At 40.9% G+C, this 17844-nt stretch overlaps 1 protein-coding gene across 1 annotated transcript; it reads left to right on the top strand.

The window, feature by feature from the left end:
• Nucleotides 1-779: 779 nt before the first annotated feature.
• On the top strand, nt 780-13989 carry trpv4 (transient receptor potential cation channel, subfamily V, member 4). The gene is made up of 17 exons (XM_003451734.5): nt 780-1083; nt 2317-2397; nt 3131-3570; nt 4142-4317; nt 4972-5124; nt 5607-5747; nt 7042-7340; nt 7429-7608; nt 7823-7981; nt 8643-8735; nt 8873-8946; nt 9310-9475; nt 9563-9629; nt 9901-10205; nt 12219-12346; nt 12440-12561; nt 12666-13989. Exons 2-17 carry the CDS (start codon nt 2389-2391, stop codon nt 12764-12766), a joined length of 2613 nt encoding a protein of 870 aa, XP_003451782.1. The 5' UTR covers nt 780-1083; nt 2317-2388; the 3' UTR covers nt 12767-13989.
• The last annotated feature ends 3855 nt before the right edge of the window (nt 13990-17844 follow it).

Below are 17844 nucleotides of genomic sequence, written 5' to 3'. Positions count from 1 at the left end.
AGCCAGTTCTTGTATGATTTGGCATACCTTAGCCTTTCTCCCTCTCTCTTTCCCTTCCATAAGAATGGTTTCTTGACAGCCACCCTTTCACTGAGACCACCTTGTTAGTGCAAAAATACTATTTTGTGCCTGTCAAACTGTGTTATCTCCACATTTTCAATAGATTCAGCTGAGTAAATCAGCACAAATTATATGTTTTTGTGACAGGCTGCTAGTAACAAAGAGACTAAAGAATTTAAAATAGTTTTCCCCCTAAGCTATCTGTTATGTGTCAACAAAACACTGGTTGATCCCTTGAGTTAGATGTCTTTTTTATGCATGAAAGGGTCATAGGTCAGTGTTAAGTGGCTTAACAAACAAAAAGCATACCTGTGAAAATGATAAGGTGCAAGGACTGGACTATTTTTTTTTTAAAAAGACCCTCAAAAAGCCTGGAGGACTATTGCTCAAAACCACTTTAAAAAAATGACATAAATTCTGGCTCCATTCTTTATATTTTCGCTCACTGGAACCAAAATATAAAGAATGACTCCTGACTTTTGCACAGTAATTATGACAGAATGAGAGGTATTGTAGACAAAAAACAAACAAACAAGGAAACAGATAAAGTCAGCTCGGAACTGTTGTTTATGACGGTACAAGAAGAGGAGAACATTCCTGGTGTACCATAGTGGCTTGTAATGACATGTAAATTGTGCTCAGGTGTCTTTGTAATTCCAGGAAAAATCCGGAGACTTCAGTGAAGTCAACACCTAGCGGCCACATGTGGTACTTCACCTTAAAACTTCCGTGTTGGCTCCAGCTTTGAGACAAGGATGTGGTCACTTTGTCCCACCCAAAGTTTGTGAAAGCGGCCGTTGTTCTGTGAGACTTTAACGGCAGCCGTATACGCGAGGGAGGGTAACTGTTTTAGGTAATTCACTTTCATCTGGATGCCTGGAGTTGCATTAAAGCAGAAGATGCATTCAAGGAGCGCACAGTAGATCAGAGAAAACACGTCCAAACTTTCCATGGGATAAAGTTACGGAGCAGGCTGTAAACATTTCTAAGAAAATGAAAACTGGATTTACTGGTTAGAGGAAGGTAAGGAATATGCCATGCTCTTCTTCATGGCTTCTTCTGCTAAAGAAATAAAGAAATAAATATTTTACTGTCTGTGTTAGCTGAATAATTAATGAGAGTTGCGCAAAACCTTTTTTTAAAAATAATACCCGAGTGTAAAAAAAGTCATATGAATTTGTATGTTCATTATTCTTCTTATTAGTTTTTATCATAAGTTATTTTTAACATCTTTTTTGTGCTTTTTAAAATATTAAAACATTTTCCCGTGTTCTTTTATTTTCTCACTTATGAATAAATATAGATTAGATGTTTGTAAATTTTTTTACGCTATTATCTTTCGAACTCTTAAAATCTATTTCAACTAAAGACTTACTCAAAATCATAATTCTAATCTTGTTCTTTTGCTTGATCTTCTTTTGTGCGCTCATTTGGCACAGTCGTCACGCTCTATGGCTCTGGATAATGTCACGTTAACTCTGCCAAAGCAGGAAATCCCACATCCCTGAGGGGACCCTCAGTGTCACTCAGACTGAGAAACTTTCAAAAGTGAATTTCCACTTCTCGACCCAATTAATGGATAATATGAGCCTTGGATCAACTTGATGTTTTATGATCCCATCCTATCACTCTGACCCAGAAACCCTTAGTAATGCAGTCTTTGCTCTTAGTGTTTCAATGTTCTTATAATCAGGGGCAGCCTTTTGTTATTCCTTTCTTTTTACCATCAAATGCCCACTGAGGTGTAAAGGCATGATAATCCAGTGTGTCAAAAGGGGCTGTGAGTCATTTCTCTTGCTTTAGTGGGACCCCAGGTTTCTTGTTTTGTACTGCTTCTTTTACAGCAGAGTGTGGCTTAGATTGGTTGTCGCTGTCTTGAGCAAAATTTTAAAAAGTCCATGCTGCACAAAGTCTGAGAGTATGCTGCAGCTGTACTGTGTGTGTGCATGTGTTTTGTGTAGAGATACTATAATATATGCATCTGTAATAGGAAAACATTCAGAGCATCCATTTAGTAAATGTTCTGTGTTAAACAGGAAGGTGGTGTGATTCTGCCTTCTAGAGAAAACACGCTCATCTGACCAATGAGAGTCCAGACTCGTATTGATGTTGGCATTACTCCTTTTTTTAAGTTTTCCATACATCCCTCCTCTAAACACAGACACTCTTGTTGTATCACTAGGAACATGCCAATGTTTCGTCTGTACTCCTGTGCCACTGTTTCACTTGATGCTTACTTTTCTTTGCTCTGCACAGCGCCCACATGCTTCAGCATCATTTCCAGTTTCCCCCCGAAGAGGAATTTGGCACATCATTGTGATAAAAGGGATGAATGAGGTACAGAGCGCCCCTAAATGCATGATGTTAAATCTACTTTATGCTTTAAATGTTGATTTCAAGTGCCACTTTGGTAATTGTAGTCTTAATACATCTTCTCTTTAGTCAGAATAATGTATTGCTCAGTGCAGTTTGCTCATCATATTGTCTTATGTTAAAAGCACTGCTGTGCAGCGTTAAATAAAACTGGCGTATTACAGTTTAATTTAACCCTGCACAGCAAATGCCATGTAAAGTATTTAATCTGGTTTTTATAAATGTATTGATCAGTATCTTGGGATTTTTACCAACTTATTTTTTAAAATTGCATGTCTAATACCATTTCATACCAACAGCATATAAATGGGAATCACTGACAACTTTCTAAGGCTTCTACCCTTCAGTAAGCAGCTTGGCGGTGGTGACTACTGGAGACTGTGCTTGTGTCTTATATCCTCCTTCCTAATGTGACCTGAGGAAATGATCAGGTCCACTGTAATTAAACACAGCTCAGCTCTCTCTCTTGTAATAGTAAGCAAGAGCTTGAAATAAAATAATAGTAATAATGAAATGACCAAAGATCCTTATCAAATATTCTAGCTGGCACTTTCTGGGTTATTTAATATATTAGAAAAAGTTATTTTTCTACATAAATAAACAGATTTAATATTTATCTTTTTGTTTTAAATGAGACCTTTGTGACATTTAAAGAACCTGCTGCTTCCTCACAACATTTTTATCATTTGTATTCCAGGGGCGATCTGCTATCTTCAAAAGGCGCCACCTCGCCTTGCCCAAGGCCAACGCCATCAGCTCTGAACCAAGCATCTCGGTGGATTTGGGAGACAGTGAGGCTGCTCAGCCTGAGGGTGATGGAGCCTTCCCTTTATCTGAGTTCTCACACCTGTTCGAGAGCCAGGATGGATCCCCAGCAACTCAGGACTCGAGTCAGGAGTCAATCCTGGAGCCGGCCCAGCCGGGCCACCCCGCAGACAGCAGACAGTACCTACGGATGAAGTTCCACGGTGCTTTCAAGAAGGGCATATCCAACCCAATGGACCTCCTGGAATCCACCATATATGAGTCAAATGTGGTTCCTGCTCCCAAGAAAGCACCCATGGACTCACTCTTTGACTATGGCACCTACGGAAACTCAAGCAACCAAAAGAAACGCAGAAAGAAGCTCCCAAAAGGGTGAGGGAAAAGATCTAAGCTGTTCTCAAACTGCAGCATTTGTGTGCTTCGAGGAAACATGGAAAATGATTCAAACATCTCGCGTTAGGCGTTTACCTTTCTGACGTTAAAATATACTGGATTTTTATCCATGGACAAAAGGGCTAGTTTGGAAAGATTTTGTCATTAAAAACAAAATCCTCCCACATTGGCCACTCTGTAGACAGAGGTGTGCCACATGAAGTGGTGCAGTTTGTACACATAGAGACGCACTGTGTGTGAAGCACAGTCCCTAAGACCCAACAGAGAGCATGTTGTTGTTTCCCTGCAGCCGCTGAGGTAATATTAAGGCTGCTGTCTGTTCCTGGCTGCCCTACCTGCCCCATACGCACAGAGGTCTATTTATTGGAGCAGTGAAGGCTGTGTTTGATTGCTTATATAGTTTGTAAGTAAAAAAAAAATCATCTTAATGCTTTATCAGTGAAATATATTAAATAATTCACAGGTTCACAGGGAGTTCCTGCTCTTGCTGGATCATCAGTTCAGTTGAAACATGTAAAGCAACGTAAATCCTGTTTCTGTGTCATCTCAGCAAAACAGAGGCATCCTGTGACGAGAGCCAGAGCTCTGATCCTCCAAAAGTCGTCAAAGTATTCAACCGCTCGCTTCTCTTCGACTGTGTGTCACGTGGAGACCCCGGGGAACTCGAGGGCCTGTTGGAGTACCTGCAAAGTAACAACAAGAGGTTAACCGATGAGGAATTCAGAGGTAAGTTTTAAGATGCAGGTGATTCATATTCATTTCCTACACTTTCCTATGTTTTTTTAAAAAGTTATCTCAGCTCTGCTCTTGAGATGAAGCTCAGCTTTGTCCTCTGGCTCCTTTGACCTTTTGCACTTCCTCGCCTCTCTCTGTCTTTATCTGGTTTTGACTCAGAGGATAGTAAGGGGAAAAGGTGGAATGACGTTAGAGTCTTTGTCTGACCCAGTGCAAAGCTTCCTGTGTGTGTCTGAGGAGCTTTATGTCAGACAGCAGAGAGAAATCACAGCAAACTGTGGCCTCTGTGAGAGAGTTTAAATAGTGCTTTATTTTTAGGCTCAGAATCTCATAATAGCTTGTTTAAAAGGGCTTGTTTGACCCCTGTCTTTAACAGCCTGTTACTGTAAATCCCAAATACTGATTTATTTCCAGCAATTCCCAAAACTTGGGCTAATTTATAATGTACATGTTCTGGGGTGTACTACAGTACATCTGATAGGATTGGGGTAGCCTTGGACGGTGGAGGCCTAGAGGGGTATTGGAAGCTTTTGTATCACACTTAGATTAGATTAAATAAAGAAATAAAAGCACTTTCTAAACAAAATATGTCTGGATTAAAGCATTTTCTTTTTCTTTTTGTTGAATTTTTTTTCTTTCTACCAGAGCCATACACAGGTAAGACATGTCTGCCAAAAGCTTTGATGAACCTTTATGGCCGTCAGAACAACACCATCCCAGTGCTGGTCGACATAGCAGAGAAGAATGGGAGTCTCAGAGAGTTCATTAATACGCCCTTCAGGGACGTCTACTACAGAGGTATGAAAATAATCCCAAAATGACCACATGCAGTTTAAGAAAATGCATTTGTGCTTTAAATTAATGTGAATTTTGCGGTTAGTATATCGGGCTGCTGTCCGTTTTTCTTGCCCTGAGTTACAGCTGGCAGGGGAAAATGTGTTTATAGTTAATATGTTTGCAACGTCTTGGATCTCTGAATTGGATAAATGATGAAGAAAACACCATATATCCATTTATCACAGCTAACTCCTTACACTGTTAGCTGTGAGACAGTAGCACCTTGTGACAAAAAGTGAGTTGTTAGGCCACTCAGTGTAACCTCTGAGCTTTTACTCCTTTTTGCACTTTTGGGAATTATTGTAGAAGGCAGTTACTAAAACTTTGAGCTCATGAAAACCTGTCCACAAACCCAACCCTTACTCCAGATTGATTTAATTAACGCAAAGCAGTGGTATGACATCACATAATATTTCATCTGCGGGGTTTGGTGGTGTTCTCAGGCCAGACAGCGCTCCACATTGCCATCGAACGACGCTGTAAGCAGTATGTGAAGCTGCTGGTGGAAAAAGGAGCTGACGTTCACGCCCAGGCGAGGGGACGCTTCTTCCAGCCCAAAGACGAGGGTGGTTACTTCTACTTTGGTAAAGACCTTTGTCAGCACATAAAAACTTATGTGCTTCTGTTTTTCCACTTTTAGCACACCTATTGCCAGTCCCAGTCAGCCGCACATACAGAGTCCTGGAAATATATATAATATTTATATAATTGGGTGGTTTGTTTGAGGTTTGGATGACTTCACCGGTCACATTTTCAATTTCCACTCTGGAGAAATGAAGTGACATTTTAGCAGGGCTAATACACTCAGGGTACTGCTGTGGTCCAGTGGTGAGCTCCACCTTTACCTCTACCTAGATTTTTTTGAGGTATTGAGGAACTGTCATTAGCTACGCTCTGAAAACACATGAAAAGACGAGCCTTATGTCAGCTGTTCAAGGACTGCATCCAGTGAAAGGTGTCTGTGTCCTGCATGTGAGAAATGTAGACATCCACTGCTGGTGCAGAGCACCTCATTGACCTGCGAACAGCAGTAGGAGAGCTGCATCAGAGCCGGTAAAGTAAACCCAACACTGCCCTCTGCTGGGTAATGTTCAGATTTTACTAAAGGATAGTATATAACAGGTTTGAAATCAGCTGTGTGAAGTACCCAGAACAAAATGTCTTTATATACATGTTTTAATTTTTAATTGCAATCAAACAATATAAATGATGCACATTGTTTTTCTCCTAAAACATCAAAAGAAAAGTAGATTTGCTACATTATGGGCTCTATTTTTATTTTTTTCAATTTTATTTTTGTTTTTTACCCAAACCAAATTTAAAAATTGTCTGTATGGTCACAATCGAGCATCACACTCCTTACTCATCAAACAGGGGATGATTTCTATTTGCACTTAGCATGGCTGTCATTCCCAAATCCCAGCGTGTCCGGGCACAGTGTGAGTAATTTGCTGTGGAGCTTTGCAGTGAGGTGTACAGGAACCTGGCAGGGCTGATGGCTAATGGGATTTAGACTCACGCTAACACTCTGCATGCACCCGTGCAAATCCATGAAGAGGAGCGTTTCTATGCGAGGTGACAAAGTAATCTGTCACCCATGGCAACGGCTCATTTTCAGCAGCTGCTTTTGGCACTCTGGCCCCATTGCGCCCCTCCCTCAAACAACTGCTAATTGTGCTGTTTTCATAGGGGGGATTTAAGTCAGATCTTTGATCCATGTTTAGTATGCTTTGCAGGGACATACAGACACCAGCTACAGTTCCTAATTAACCCTCCTGTTGGTTTGCTTATTTTTAATCTGAAATGCAGCTTTCCTAATAATCTCCCGTGATTTCAGAATTAAGTGAACACACACACTGTCTCTGTCTGTTTGCCCAGGTGAGCTGCCTCTCTCTCTGGCTGCCTGCACGAACCAGCCCGACATAGTGCACTACCTGACGGAGAATCCGCACAAGAAAGCTGACGTGCGACGCCAGGATTCACGTGGAAACACGGTGCTGCACGCGCTGGTGCACATTGCAGACAACACCAAGGACAACACGCGTTTCCTCACAAAGATGTACGACCTGCTGCTAATCAAGACTGCCAAGCTTTACCCAGACTGCAACCTGGAGACAGTGCCCAACAATGATGGCATGTCGCCTCTCATGATGGCTGCCAGATTGGGCAAGATAGGGGTAGATAAAATGTTTTAAGCATCATTTTCCCTTATTATAGAAAGTCCAGATCAAAGATGCTTAGGCCACCTTGTTCATTTTCCTCCAGATTTTTCAACACATTATCCGACGTGAGATCAAAGACGAGGAAGTTCGTCATCTGTCCCGTAAGTTTAAGGACTGGGCCTATGGTCCGGTGTACTCCTCCCTCTATGATCTGTCTTCACTGGATACATGTGGCAAGGAGTCATCTGTGCTGGAAATCCTTGTCTACACCAGTCACAATGAGGTAAACAAAGACAATATTTTCTTAGTTTATTTCTTTCAAAACTTTAAATTAGGGGTTATTAAGCCCACCGTTTGATTATTAAAACATCTAAACTAAGCATAAAAAAAATACACAGGAGACCTGGCACATTGTGTACATATACAAATATCAGGATTTATTTATGTTTTTATTTATCACATCTATTAGCGTCATGTTTTTGGTCCTCTCTTGTCAGAACCGCCATGAGATGCTGGCAGTGGAGCCCATCAATGAGCTGTTGAGGGCCAAATGGAACAGGTTTGCTGCTGTCACTTTTTACATCAGTGTGTTCTCCTACCTCATCACCATGATCATATTCACCCTGGTGGCTTATTACCAACCAACACATGGAAAGGTAGGTGTGAAATGACTGAAAATGACTTTTCAAGACACCACTTGAATATTTTCATTTATCATTGCAGGGATTTAATTTTATGTTCTGTCTCATGTATAAAATACAATGCATCCTCTGCTATAGCAGCAATTTTATGTTCCATATTTGTTCCAGTTCTGCACTAACAGGACGTTCAGTGCTCTATATTATAAGAATATTTACTTTTTTGGGGGGGCGGGGGATCTGCTTCTTTGCCAAGAGGCAGATAAGGAGATTGATGGCATTCTCATATCTTTACAATAAATATTAAGCTACAGGCAGCTGACAGTTATCTTTGTTTAGCATAAACAGGGGGGAAACAGTGAGCATACCTCTATCCAAACTTTGAAATGTGAAACTCCAGAGTAAAATGTGACAAATTGACATCTTACGGGGGATTACATGCTAATACTAAACTAAGATAAAAGCTGCAGGCTTGGGGTTTATTCTGATAGATATAAGATTGATAGCAATCTTCTCATCCAACTCTCAGCGAGGAAGTGAAGAGACATAGGCCTCCAAAACGATAAACTAATCCTTTAATTTACCGTTTGGTCATAGTCACTTTTTTCCTTATAAACATTCTGCATATGATGCTTTTCGTGTGTGTTTTGCTAAGATGTTCAGATGTTCTTCCTTCCAGCCTCCATACCCACATACCACATCGTCTGACTACTGGCGGCTGGCCGGGGAGATTGTCACACTGGCATCAGGAATCTTCTTCTTCCTCACAAATGTTAGTGTGTGCCCTCCGACCTCTTGTTATATTCTGACCATCGCTTGGTTGCTGCTTTCTCCCAGTCTCTTTTAACCTGTTCAGCAGTGTTTTTGTCACTGTGGAAATGTTTCTCTCACTTTTTTTTCTTTTTGCAGATTAAGGACCTCTTCCTGAAAAAGTGCCCTGGGGTGAAGTCTTTATTTATTGATGGATCCTTTCAACTGCTGTAGTAAGTCTCCATCCTCTGTACTCGCAGGCTCTGATCCTCACCTCCGCTATATCGTTTGCTGGCTTTTACCCGAGGCAAATTTCGCATCCTTTTAATTGAGTCATCTAATTAATTTGTCAGCCTCCTCGCTGGCGTGTTTTATATTTTGAATCTTTAATTAAACCCATGATCCAAACACAGAGCAGAGGATGTCGAGCATCCTCTCTGAACTGTGTTGATTTAGATCATTAGCTGTGATGTATACATTCTGTTAAAATGCCAAATGCTAGCAGTCATATCTTCCTGCCATCCTCTCTACTTCAGTATTACACAATTCAGCAGTGGTACTGGTTTACTGACAAAGTTATTCTCTGTCCTCTCTAGCTTCATCTACTCTGTACTGATTATAGTCACAGCTGCTCTCTACCTGTCTGGCATTGAGGCCTACGTCTCTGTCATGGTGTTTGCACTCGCCCTGGGCTGGATGAACACGCTTTACTTCACCAGGGGCCTGAAGCTCACGGGCACCTACAGCATCATGATACAAAAGGTTAGACTGTGAAAATGGACAGCTAATTTAAAAAAATGCATGAAATCCAAAGGCTTGTGTGTGTCTTAACGTTTGTTTTCTTCTTAGATTCTTTTCAAGGACCTTTTCAGGTTTCTGCTGGTGTATGTGCTCTTCATGATCGGTTTTGCATCAGGTAAGCTACCAGGGGGTTTGCATCTGTTAACTGTTTTTATGTTTGTCTAATGAGGCCACTGGCGCTGGCTCTAAAGAAAAACAACAGCACCTTGAAAAAAATTAAACAATCATCAGACTTTTAGTAACTGCTTTCAATCCTTATGATAATCACACATTCTGCTAGCTGTAGCCTTATAATCATCAGACTGGTAGAACCCGCCTCTCAGGTGAATGTTCATCTAAGTGCTCACAGACTCTTAGCCAACCTACCTTTTGTTTCCATCCCGCAGCCTTGGTATCCCTGCTGACTGTGTGCCCTCCGCCAGGCACAGTGTGTAACGGGAGTTGCCCAACCTACCCTGCATGCAGGGACAATAACACTTTCAGCATTTTCCTTCTGGACCTCTTCAAGCTCACCATTGGGATGGGAGACCTGGACATGATCTACAGTGCACAGAATCCAGTCGTCTTTCTCATCCTGTTAGTTACTTACATCATTCTCACCTTCGTGCTGCTACTCAACATGTTGATCGCTTTGATGGGGGAGACGGTGGGTCAGGTCTCCAAGGAGAGCAAAAAAATCTGGAAGCTTCAGGTGAGTCGATTGTTTGTGGAAGCCGATGAAAAACGAGGCTCATTTAAACATATCATTTAAATGGAAAAGAAATTAAAGCCTTATAATTGTCAGCAGGGGGCGACTCTTCTGCTTGCATAAACAAGTTTGATTACATAGAAGCCAATGACAAAATAAACTTCCTGCACACTTGATTTTTGACTTTCCTAACACATTTGTGGTCTCAGTGTCTACTGTCAGGTTTTATTTTAAAGAGCATGATGATTATTTAAAATTATAGAACCATAACTTAATGAAATACAAAGCACCTCTGTCTGTGTCTTTGTTTTTTATAATTTTGTCTGCCTGCTCCTCCTGCATGATCAACCAGACTTGAGCACAGGTGCATCTTAGGCCTGGCCTCACTGCACTGGTGGCCTATGTCTTTTAGAGTTCATTTTAAAATTCTTATGTTTATTTTTAAATGCCTTCACAATCTTGCCCGCCTTACCTCTCTGAGCTTCTTCATCCCTACACACCATGTCGGTCTCTTAGGTCAGCTGACCACATGCTCCTGGAAGTACCGAGATCCAGGAGGAAGCTCAGAGGGGCCAGAGCCTTTCTATTGTTGCTCCTAAATTATGGAATAACTTGCCCTTGCACATTAGAGAGGCCCCTTCACTGTCCACTTTTAAAACCCATTTTTATTCTTGGCTTTGACTGTAGTGAGACTTAGTTTCTCTTTTAATTAAACCATTTATTAACTTACTAATTAATTATTTTACTTTTTTTCTTCTTTTATTTGGCTTTTATTTATATCTTATGTAATTGTATTATTTAGTTATTTAGTACAGCACTTTGTGTCAGCTGTGGTTGTTTTAAAAGTGCTTTATATATAAAGATGATGATGATGATGATAAAATAACCTGTTTTTAGCATTTATGCACCTATAACACCTTATATGACCATTGTATCATTTTTCATTTGAATTATGTTTGATATATTATGACACCATCACTTTACCTGGCAACCACCTAGCAACAAGCTCACACCTGTTTTTTTTGGCCTTAATGCATCTACAACACTTGATGAAAGCACTGAATCGCATTAAATTCACACAGTAACGTCTCATTCATATCCGGAGAAGTTGAATTATACATGTCTAACAACCACCTAACAACGGCCTAAAATGACCCATGTTTAGTATATGAACACCTGCCACCCGTATTTGTTTACTTTCCTTGTTTTGATTAAACATGTCAGTATGCCAACAGCACAAACGGACAAAACAACACGGTAGCATGGGCATACACTGGTGGAGTCAAATAGATGACAGAGTTCAGAATATGACTATGTTGTGATTGAGAGGGCGGCAGCATCCCTCAAATGTGTCAGTGAGATCAGGCTGCAGTTCATCCTGTGGAAATCTTCCATTTGTGAAGCATATAGTTGCCAGAGATTCATTCTCTAGACATAATGATAATAACATGTACAAAATTTTTCATGGCAAACTATCAAGAACTTGTTGATATTTATTTATTTATACATAAAACAGGGACAATTGATATTAACGTTTCTTTAAACAAGAATGCAACTGATGTAGGAGTCAGCTAATTTGCAGACCTTGTCCCTGGTTAGGCTTCTGAGACACAATATATCAATACAAATATAACTCAAAAAGCAACAAATAATAATAATGATGATGATAATAATAACAGACAGCATCTACTACAAGTAAATGCAAAGAACCATTAAGAGTGATAGAAGACCCATTTCAGGGATCCCAAATTTGCTTTTTTTAGGCTATAATTTTGCCTTTACTTTAAAACTTATGAGATCAGTTTATGTTTTTATTTTTGGTGGCAAAGTGTTTCAAATCTGTGAGTATTTAACTGTAAAAGAGCACTGACAAATGTTGTGTTATATCTTGCTAACTTACAACCACCAGTAATTAAGCTGCCCTTGTGATTACAGCTTTACTGCTGAATTTCTAAATCTGCTCTGTTATGATAGTTTCTGTTTACTTCAAATATTTTTCATAATTTATACTCCCAGTGGGCAACGACTATCTTGGACATCGAGCGCTCGTTCCCGGTCTGTCTTCGCAAGTCTTTTCGAGTTGGAGAGATGGTGACGGTGGGGAAGAACTATGATGGCACACCTGATCGGCGCTGGTGTTTCAGGTGATTTGTCTGATTCGTAATCTGTGCCACCCAACAGCGCTGGCGCTACATCTAAGAAATCTCATTGCTAATGGGGTCCTTTTGTGTAATCAGGGTGGACGAGGTTAACTGGTGTCACTGGAATCAGAACCTGGCGATAATTAACGAGGATCCGGGCAAGAGTGAGACCATCCAAGCCAACGGGCTGCAGCAGGGTGTTAGAGCTTTGAGGAGAGGTGAGAGATTCTCGCTGCACTCTCGTGGTTAAATAAACAGACAGATACGATGTACACTCATGTGGACCACACGCTCATTTAATCTTTTTTGTTATCGACCTCAGATCGCTGGTCCACAGTGGTCCCGCGGGCGGTGGAGTTGAGCAAAGGTTCTCAGTCTCATGATCTCGCGGTAGAGATGGAGCCACTGTCACCCAGGCACTGATTCCTGCAGATGATGAGTGCTATCCTTGTTATGAGGAGACAGCAGAAAGCCATCAGCATCAGTGAAATCACTCTGCAGGGAACGATTTGGCCAATAAGTGTACTAATTTGCACGCGTCTCCTGTGCCTTTGTTCAGAAAAGCTGTCGCGAATATAAAAGCAGCACACTCTGTGTAACAGGACAGACGACATGCAGAGACACTGGATAAAGAATTGCTGAGTTAAAGACATTAAATGCTGTTAGAAACTAACCCTGAGACCAAAAAAGGATAACAAAAAACGTGTTTTGTAAGCAGTGAGCTGTAATTTGTTTTGTACTTGTCACATAAGAATAGAAAATCTCACAAAAATGTACTGTACCTCCACTTTTCAGACATCAGTGTCGGAATACTCAGGGATATAAGAAAGTGAGAATATTTTACCGTGCCATATACTTTCAAAAACACAATCGTAGCAGGCTAGCAGAAGCATAAATCCTATATTTACAATAAGAGATACTTCTTTATGAAAACATATCAATAAATATTTATAGACTTATAGAATAGAACTTTTTCACTTTTAATTTTCTTACTTTGAGTTTTGTAAAGTCCTCCCCCATGTGTTCTTAATTACGCTCCACATGCTGATTTAAATGTTCATTTTCTAAAGTGCAGGAGACCAGTGTCTGCAAAGAGGACATATCTTTTTTAGAAAGTCTATTTCTTTCCATTTTTATATGATATTAATTAAATAGTTTCCAAACTTTGACGATCTCAGGCTAGGAATTCCAGCTTAGGCAGACACAGCCCTCATTTGAACTGAAACACTATTTACATTATTACACGTATACAGAGACATTATTCTGAACACGGTGGGCATGATGAGCAGGTTCTAGTTGTCAAGCAAGTATGCAAATGGAAGACAATAGCCTTCCGTGTTCCTTTGCAGCTGGGGTATTTGCATAATCAACTCTCAGTCCCTCCATTATGTACTTCCCCTTATTTGCTGCAGTGTTTTCATTGCAATTGGCTCCTTGCCCTATATAGCTTTTTTTTTTAAACGCACGTCTACTGCGTGTTTGTGTTACTGCATTACACAACAGCTGACGGGCTGTACATTTCATTTTCACTTATTCATTACTGTTAAAAGTCACATATTATGTTTACATTTCCAATCTATGACTGTTCATTTTTATACTATTTGTACGTTGCTGCACAGAACAGTAAACACTGACTGTATTTTATATGTTTTTTGTCTTTTGGGTGTTTTTTCTACAGAAAATACTTTCCAGTTAGGTTTTGAATGATTAAAAATCCACATGTTGCTGTTTTACTCCCAAAGGTAAATAACACCTGACATTAGACCACAGGAGTGAGACGACAGTCTAATGTGGTTTAATCCATCTGAGGAAATGCTGAAAGGATTCCTTTTTTTCTGTGTCAATAATTGCTGTCAGTTTATGACTTCTATTCTTTAGTTTGCATTTAATAATAGTCCCCAGACACTTTATTAGTTACACCTTGCCAGTACCTGATTGGACCTCTTATGTTTTCAGAACCGCCTTAATTTTTAATGCACAGTTTCAACAAGGTAATCTTCAGAGATTTTGGTCCATGTTGATATGATAGCATCACACAGCTGCTACAGATTTGCCAGCCGCACATCCATGATGCAAATCTCCCAAAGGTTCTCTATTAGATTGAGATCTGGTGACCGTGGAGGCAGTCAGTAGCACAGTGAGCTCATTTTAATCCTCAAGAAACCAGTTTTAAATGATTTGAACTTCATGACATGGTGCGTTATCTCGCCGGAAGCAACCATTAAGTTGGGTACACTTTGGTCATAGAGGGCTACAGATGGTCAGCAACAATACCCAGGTAGATTGTGAGGTTTGAACAATGCTAAGGAGTTTAAAGCATGCCAAAAATATATCCCCACCCCATTACACGACCAGCATCAGCATGAACCATTGATACAAGGCAGGATGGAGCCACGCGTTCATGCTGTTTATGGTAAACTCTTATCCTACTATTCAAATGTTGCTGCATAAATTCAGACTCATCTGTTTTTGCAATCTTCTTTTGTCCAATTTTGGTGAGCCTGTGCAAATTGTAGCCTTGGTTTCCTGTTCTTAAGCTGACAGGAGTGGCACAGAATGTGGTCTTTTGCTGCTGTAGCCCATCTGCGTCAAGGTTTGACGTGTTGCACATTCAGAGATGGTATTCTGCATAGCTTGGTTGTAATGAGTGGTTATTTGAGATAGTGTTGCCTTGCTATCAGCAGGAAGCAGTTTGGCCTCCTCTGATCTCTGACTTCAAAAAGGCATTTTCACCCAAAGAACTGCCACTCAGTGGATATTTTCTTTTTTCTCTTTCCATTCTCTCTAAACTCTAGAGACTGTTGTGTGGGTTAATCCCGGTGGATCAGCAGTTTCTGAAATACTCAGACCAGCCTGCCTGGTACCAACAACCATGCAACGTTCAAAGTCACTTAAATCACCTTTCTTCCCCATTCGGATGCTCAGTTTGAACTTCAGCGGGTCGTCTTGACCATGTCTGCATGGCTAAATGCAGTGAGGTGCTGGGAGGTGACTGACTGATTTGAATTAATAAGCAATTGAACATATGTACCTAACAAAGTGGCCAGTGAGCATATGTAGTTAGGCTATTATCATAATAGTTATAAAGAGTATTCCCTTTCTTTCCATGAAAAACTACAGCTCTACAATCTAAGATCTACACTATCTACAGTGTTTTAAATTACATAAAATGTATACAAAAGTCAAAATTAACCTTAATTTTCACAAACTCATGCAGTATTCCTGACCTCTGCAATCCTCATCTGCATCACTTGCAGTTCCTTCTCTGGCCTGCTGATGGCTGCAGAGCTCTAAATTCCTCTACCGCTGTTGGAAGTTGAGATTCCAGTTGACAGAGTGTTAGCCATGTCTACCGTTGTGACTCTAGGGCGTCTATATATAGTATATTTTAATTATAGCTGTAAATAATCAATTGTGAGGGCTAACTGTTATAAAAACATAAGGTAAAGTGAACAGAATGCGGTTCGCCAATGAAATATATTTTCCCACTGGACCTCAGGTCTTATTGATGCCCTTGGAAACACCTGGCCAGTGATTATGGGCTTTTGCCTTCCTAATGAAAGCACAAGCTGGCAACAATTTATGGACTGGTTCATTGCCTTTCACATTTCATCATTACACCTCACCTTTCCCTATTTAAAGAGGAGCTGGAATGGCAATTCTCACTAATGATAACCAGAGCCTGACCGGACACCTCTTGTCCTTCTCCTCTCTCTCCTCGCTCACTGAGGCCAGCAGCGTTGAAGGACACAGGGAATCTCTCGCCACCTCAGAGAAGAGGCTAATCCTCTTTGCCCCAACTTTAACTGGGCCACTAATCCTCCAGGTTTATCTAAGCAGTGAGCACCTAGCGCTGCTGACAACTTGGCCTTCCCTCCTCTCTGTAGCCTGTTAAGTAGGGCAGGGCTCGGTCCTGCAAGTGTCATTGTCAGCAACTCTAGAACCGCACACTTACACAGGAAGTGTGAACTGTTAACAAAATGGCTCACTCCCTTGCAGCAATGCACGCTTGCTGCCACAAATGTGTCTCAACAAACCAAGTGACAGCCAAGAAGGATCATGTCGTAACTGCCCTTCATTTAGTAACCACACAAAAGGAAAAGTTGCCAGTCTCAGCAAGGTTTAAAGTAAACTAACCAGCTTAGATACTGGCAGAACAAATTGTTCCGCTGTTGTCTGGCCAGTTAAGCTTTAAGGTGTTCAGGCTGATGAGTGGATACTGAACTGGACTTGGGCCAGCTCATTCTTTATTCACCAAACAACAGCCCAGACTGTCTGATGACTTAAAGTACAACATTAATTGTCTGCCTGAGGTCCAGCAGACCGGCACAGAGAAGAAAACTCATACTGGTGACACTCCCACTAATCATTTCTCCAACTTTCATTGCAAAAGAGAAGATAAATCGTTGCTGAATGATGCTCTACAAGGGAAGATTATGTCAGGCTCAGACCTGAGAGATAACTCCAGGAGCACATTTTCTGCTGTATTCAGCCAGTGCTAATTGTCTTTTCGAAATAATTCCTTCCATGATCCCCTGTGAAATATTTCACCGCAGTGGGGTGCTTCTAAACGTAACGAGCAATCACTTGAAGCACTGGGCGATGAGGAGGAGGAGCCAGGAACATACTGGTTAGACGGCGTGTGAGATGACCTTTCAGTTCATCTAAGATGAAACGAGGCCGCTGAACCCGAAATGATTCAGAGTGTCTAAACTGACAGGCGAGGGCACGGCCATGGCAGAGTTTCAGCCGGCTGCCCGGCCTCCACAGGCATCTCTCATGATTTATTGTGAAATTGCCAGGGACTCAATGTGGCGTGCAGGTGAATGAGTTTTGCTAATAAGAGAAGCATTTCTGCTCCACAGAGCTCTTTTTCTATCTGAGCAAGCGTGTATGAAATCAGTGTGCAGTCTCCCACTACCACACGCTCTGGTGGAGGCAGCTGGCTCATCAGTCTACGACTTATCTGATGTTTTAGGTGGGTGGAGAGGCTGGCAGTGAGGAGAGAAAAGAGAAGAAAAGTGTCAATATTGAGGTGTTGAAGGTACCTGTGTTGTTCAACATTTAGATTAAGTGTATGCTGAGTTGCTCGAGAGTGCTGGAAAATTCTCAACACACAATTCCTATAGATGAGTTGATATTAGACTGTTATATAATATAAACCATGGAGTTAAATAGTGAAAAAACAAGTGTAAATGATTTTTGGTGTTTTAACTGGAGGGAACTTTTCAGTGGTTATTTTATAGGTCTGTTCTTTCATTATGCCGCAGCTTGTGTGTCCAACCATCAAAGGAGATGCTTTCACTTTGAAAATTTGTGTATACTGTGACTTAGCCTGCATTTGTCTCTGCTTGAGAGCAAAAAAATAAGAAAAAAAATCAGGCAAGCCCATATGATTAAATTACTGTTTCCTTTGTGTCCCAAAGCTTGCCTAGCAACAAAAGCACAAACCACACATGAACTGCGAGACCTTACTGATGCTGCAATAGACTGCTGTAAAG

This window comes from Oreochromis niloticus, linkage group LG12 (assembly GCF_001858045.2).
Source record: "Oreochromis niloticus isolate F11D_XX linkage group LG12, O_niloticus_UMD_NMBU, whole genome shotgun sequence".
In the NCBI taxonomy this organism is placed as follows: domain Eukaryota; kingdom Metazoa; phylum Chordata; class Actinopteri; order Cichliformes; family Cichlidae; genus Oreochromis; species Oreochromis niloticus.
Note: the sequence above shows the minus strand (reverse complement) of the source record. Positions and strands in the feature narration are given on the sequence as shown.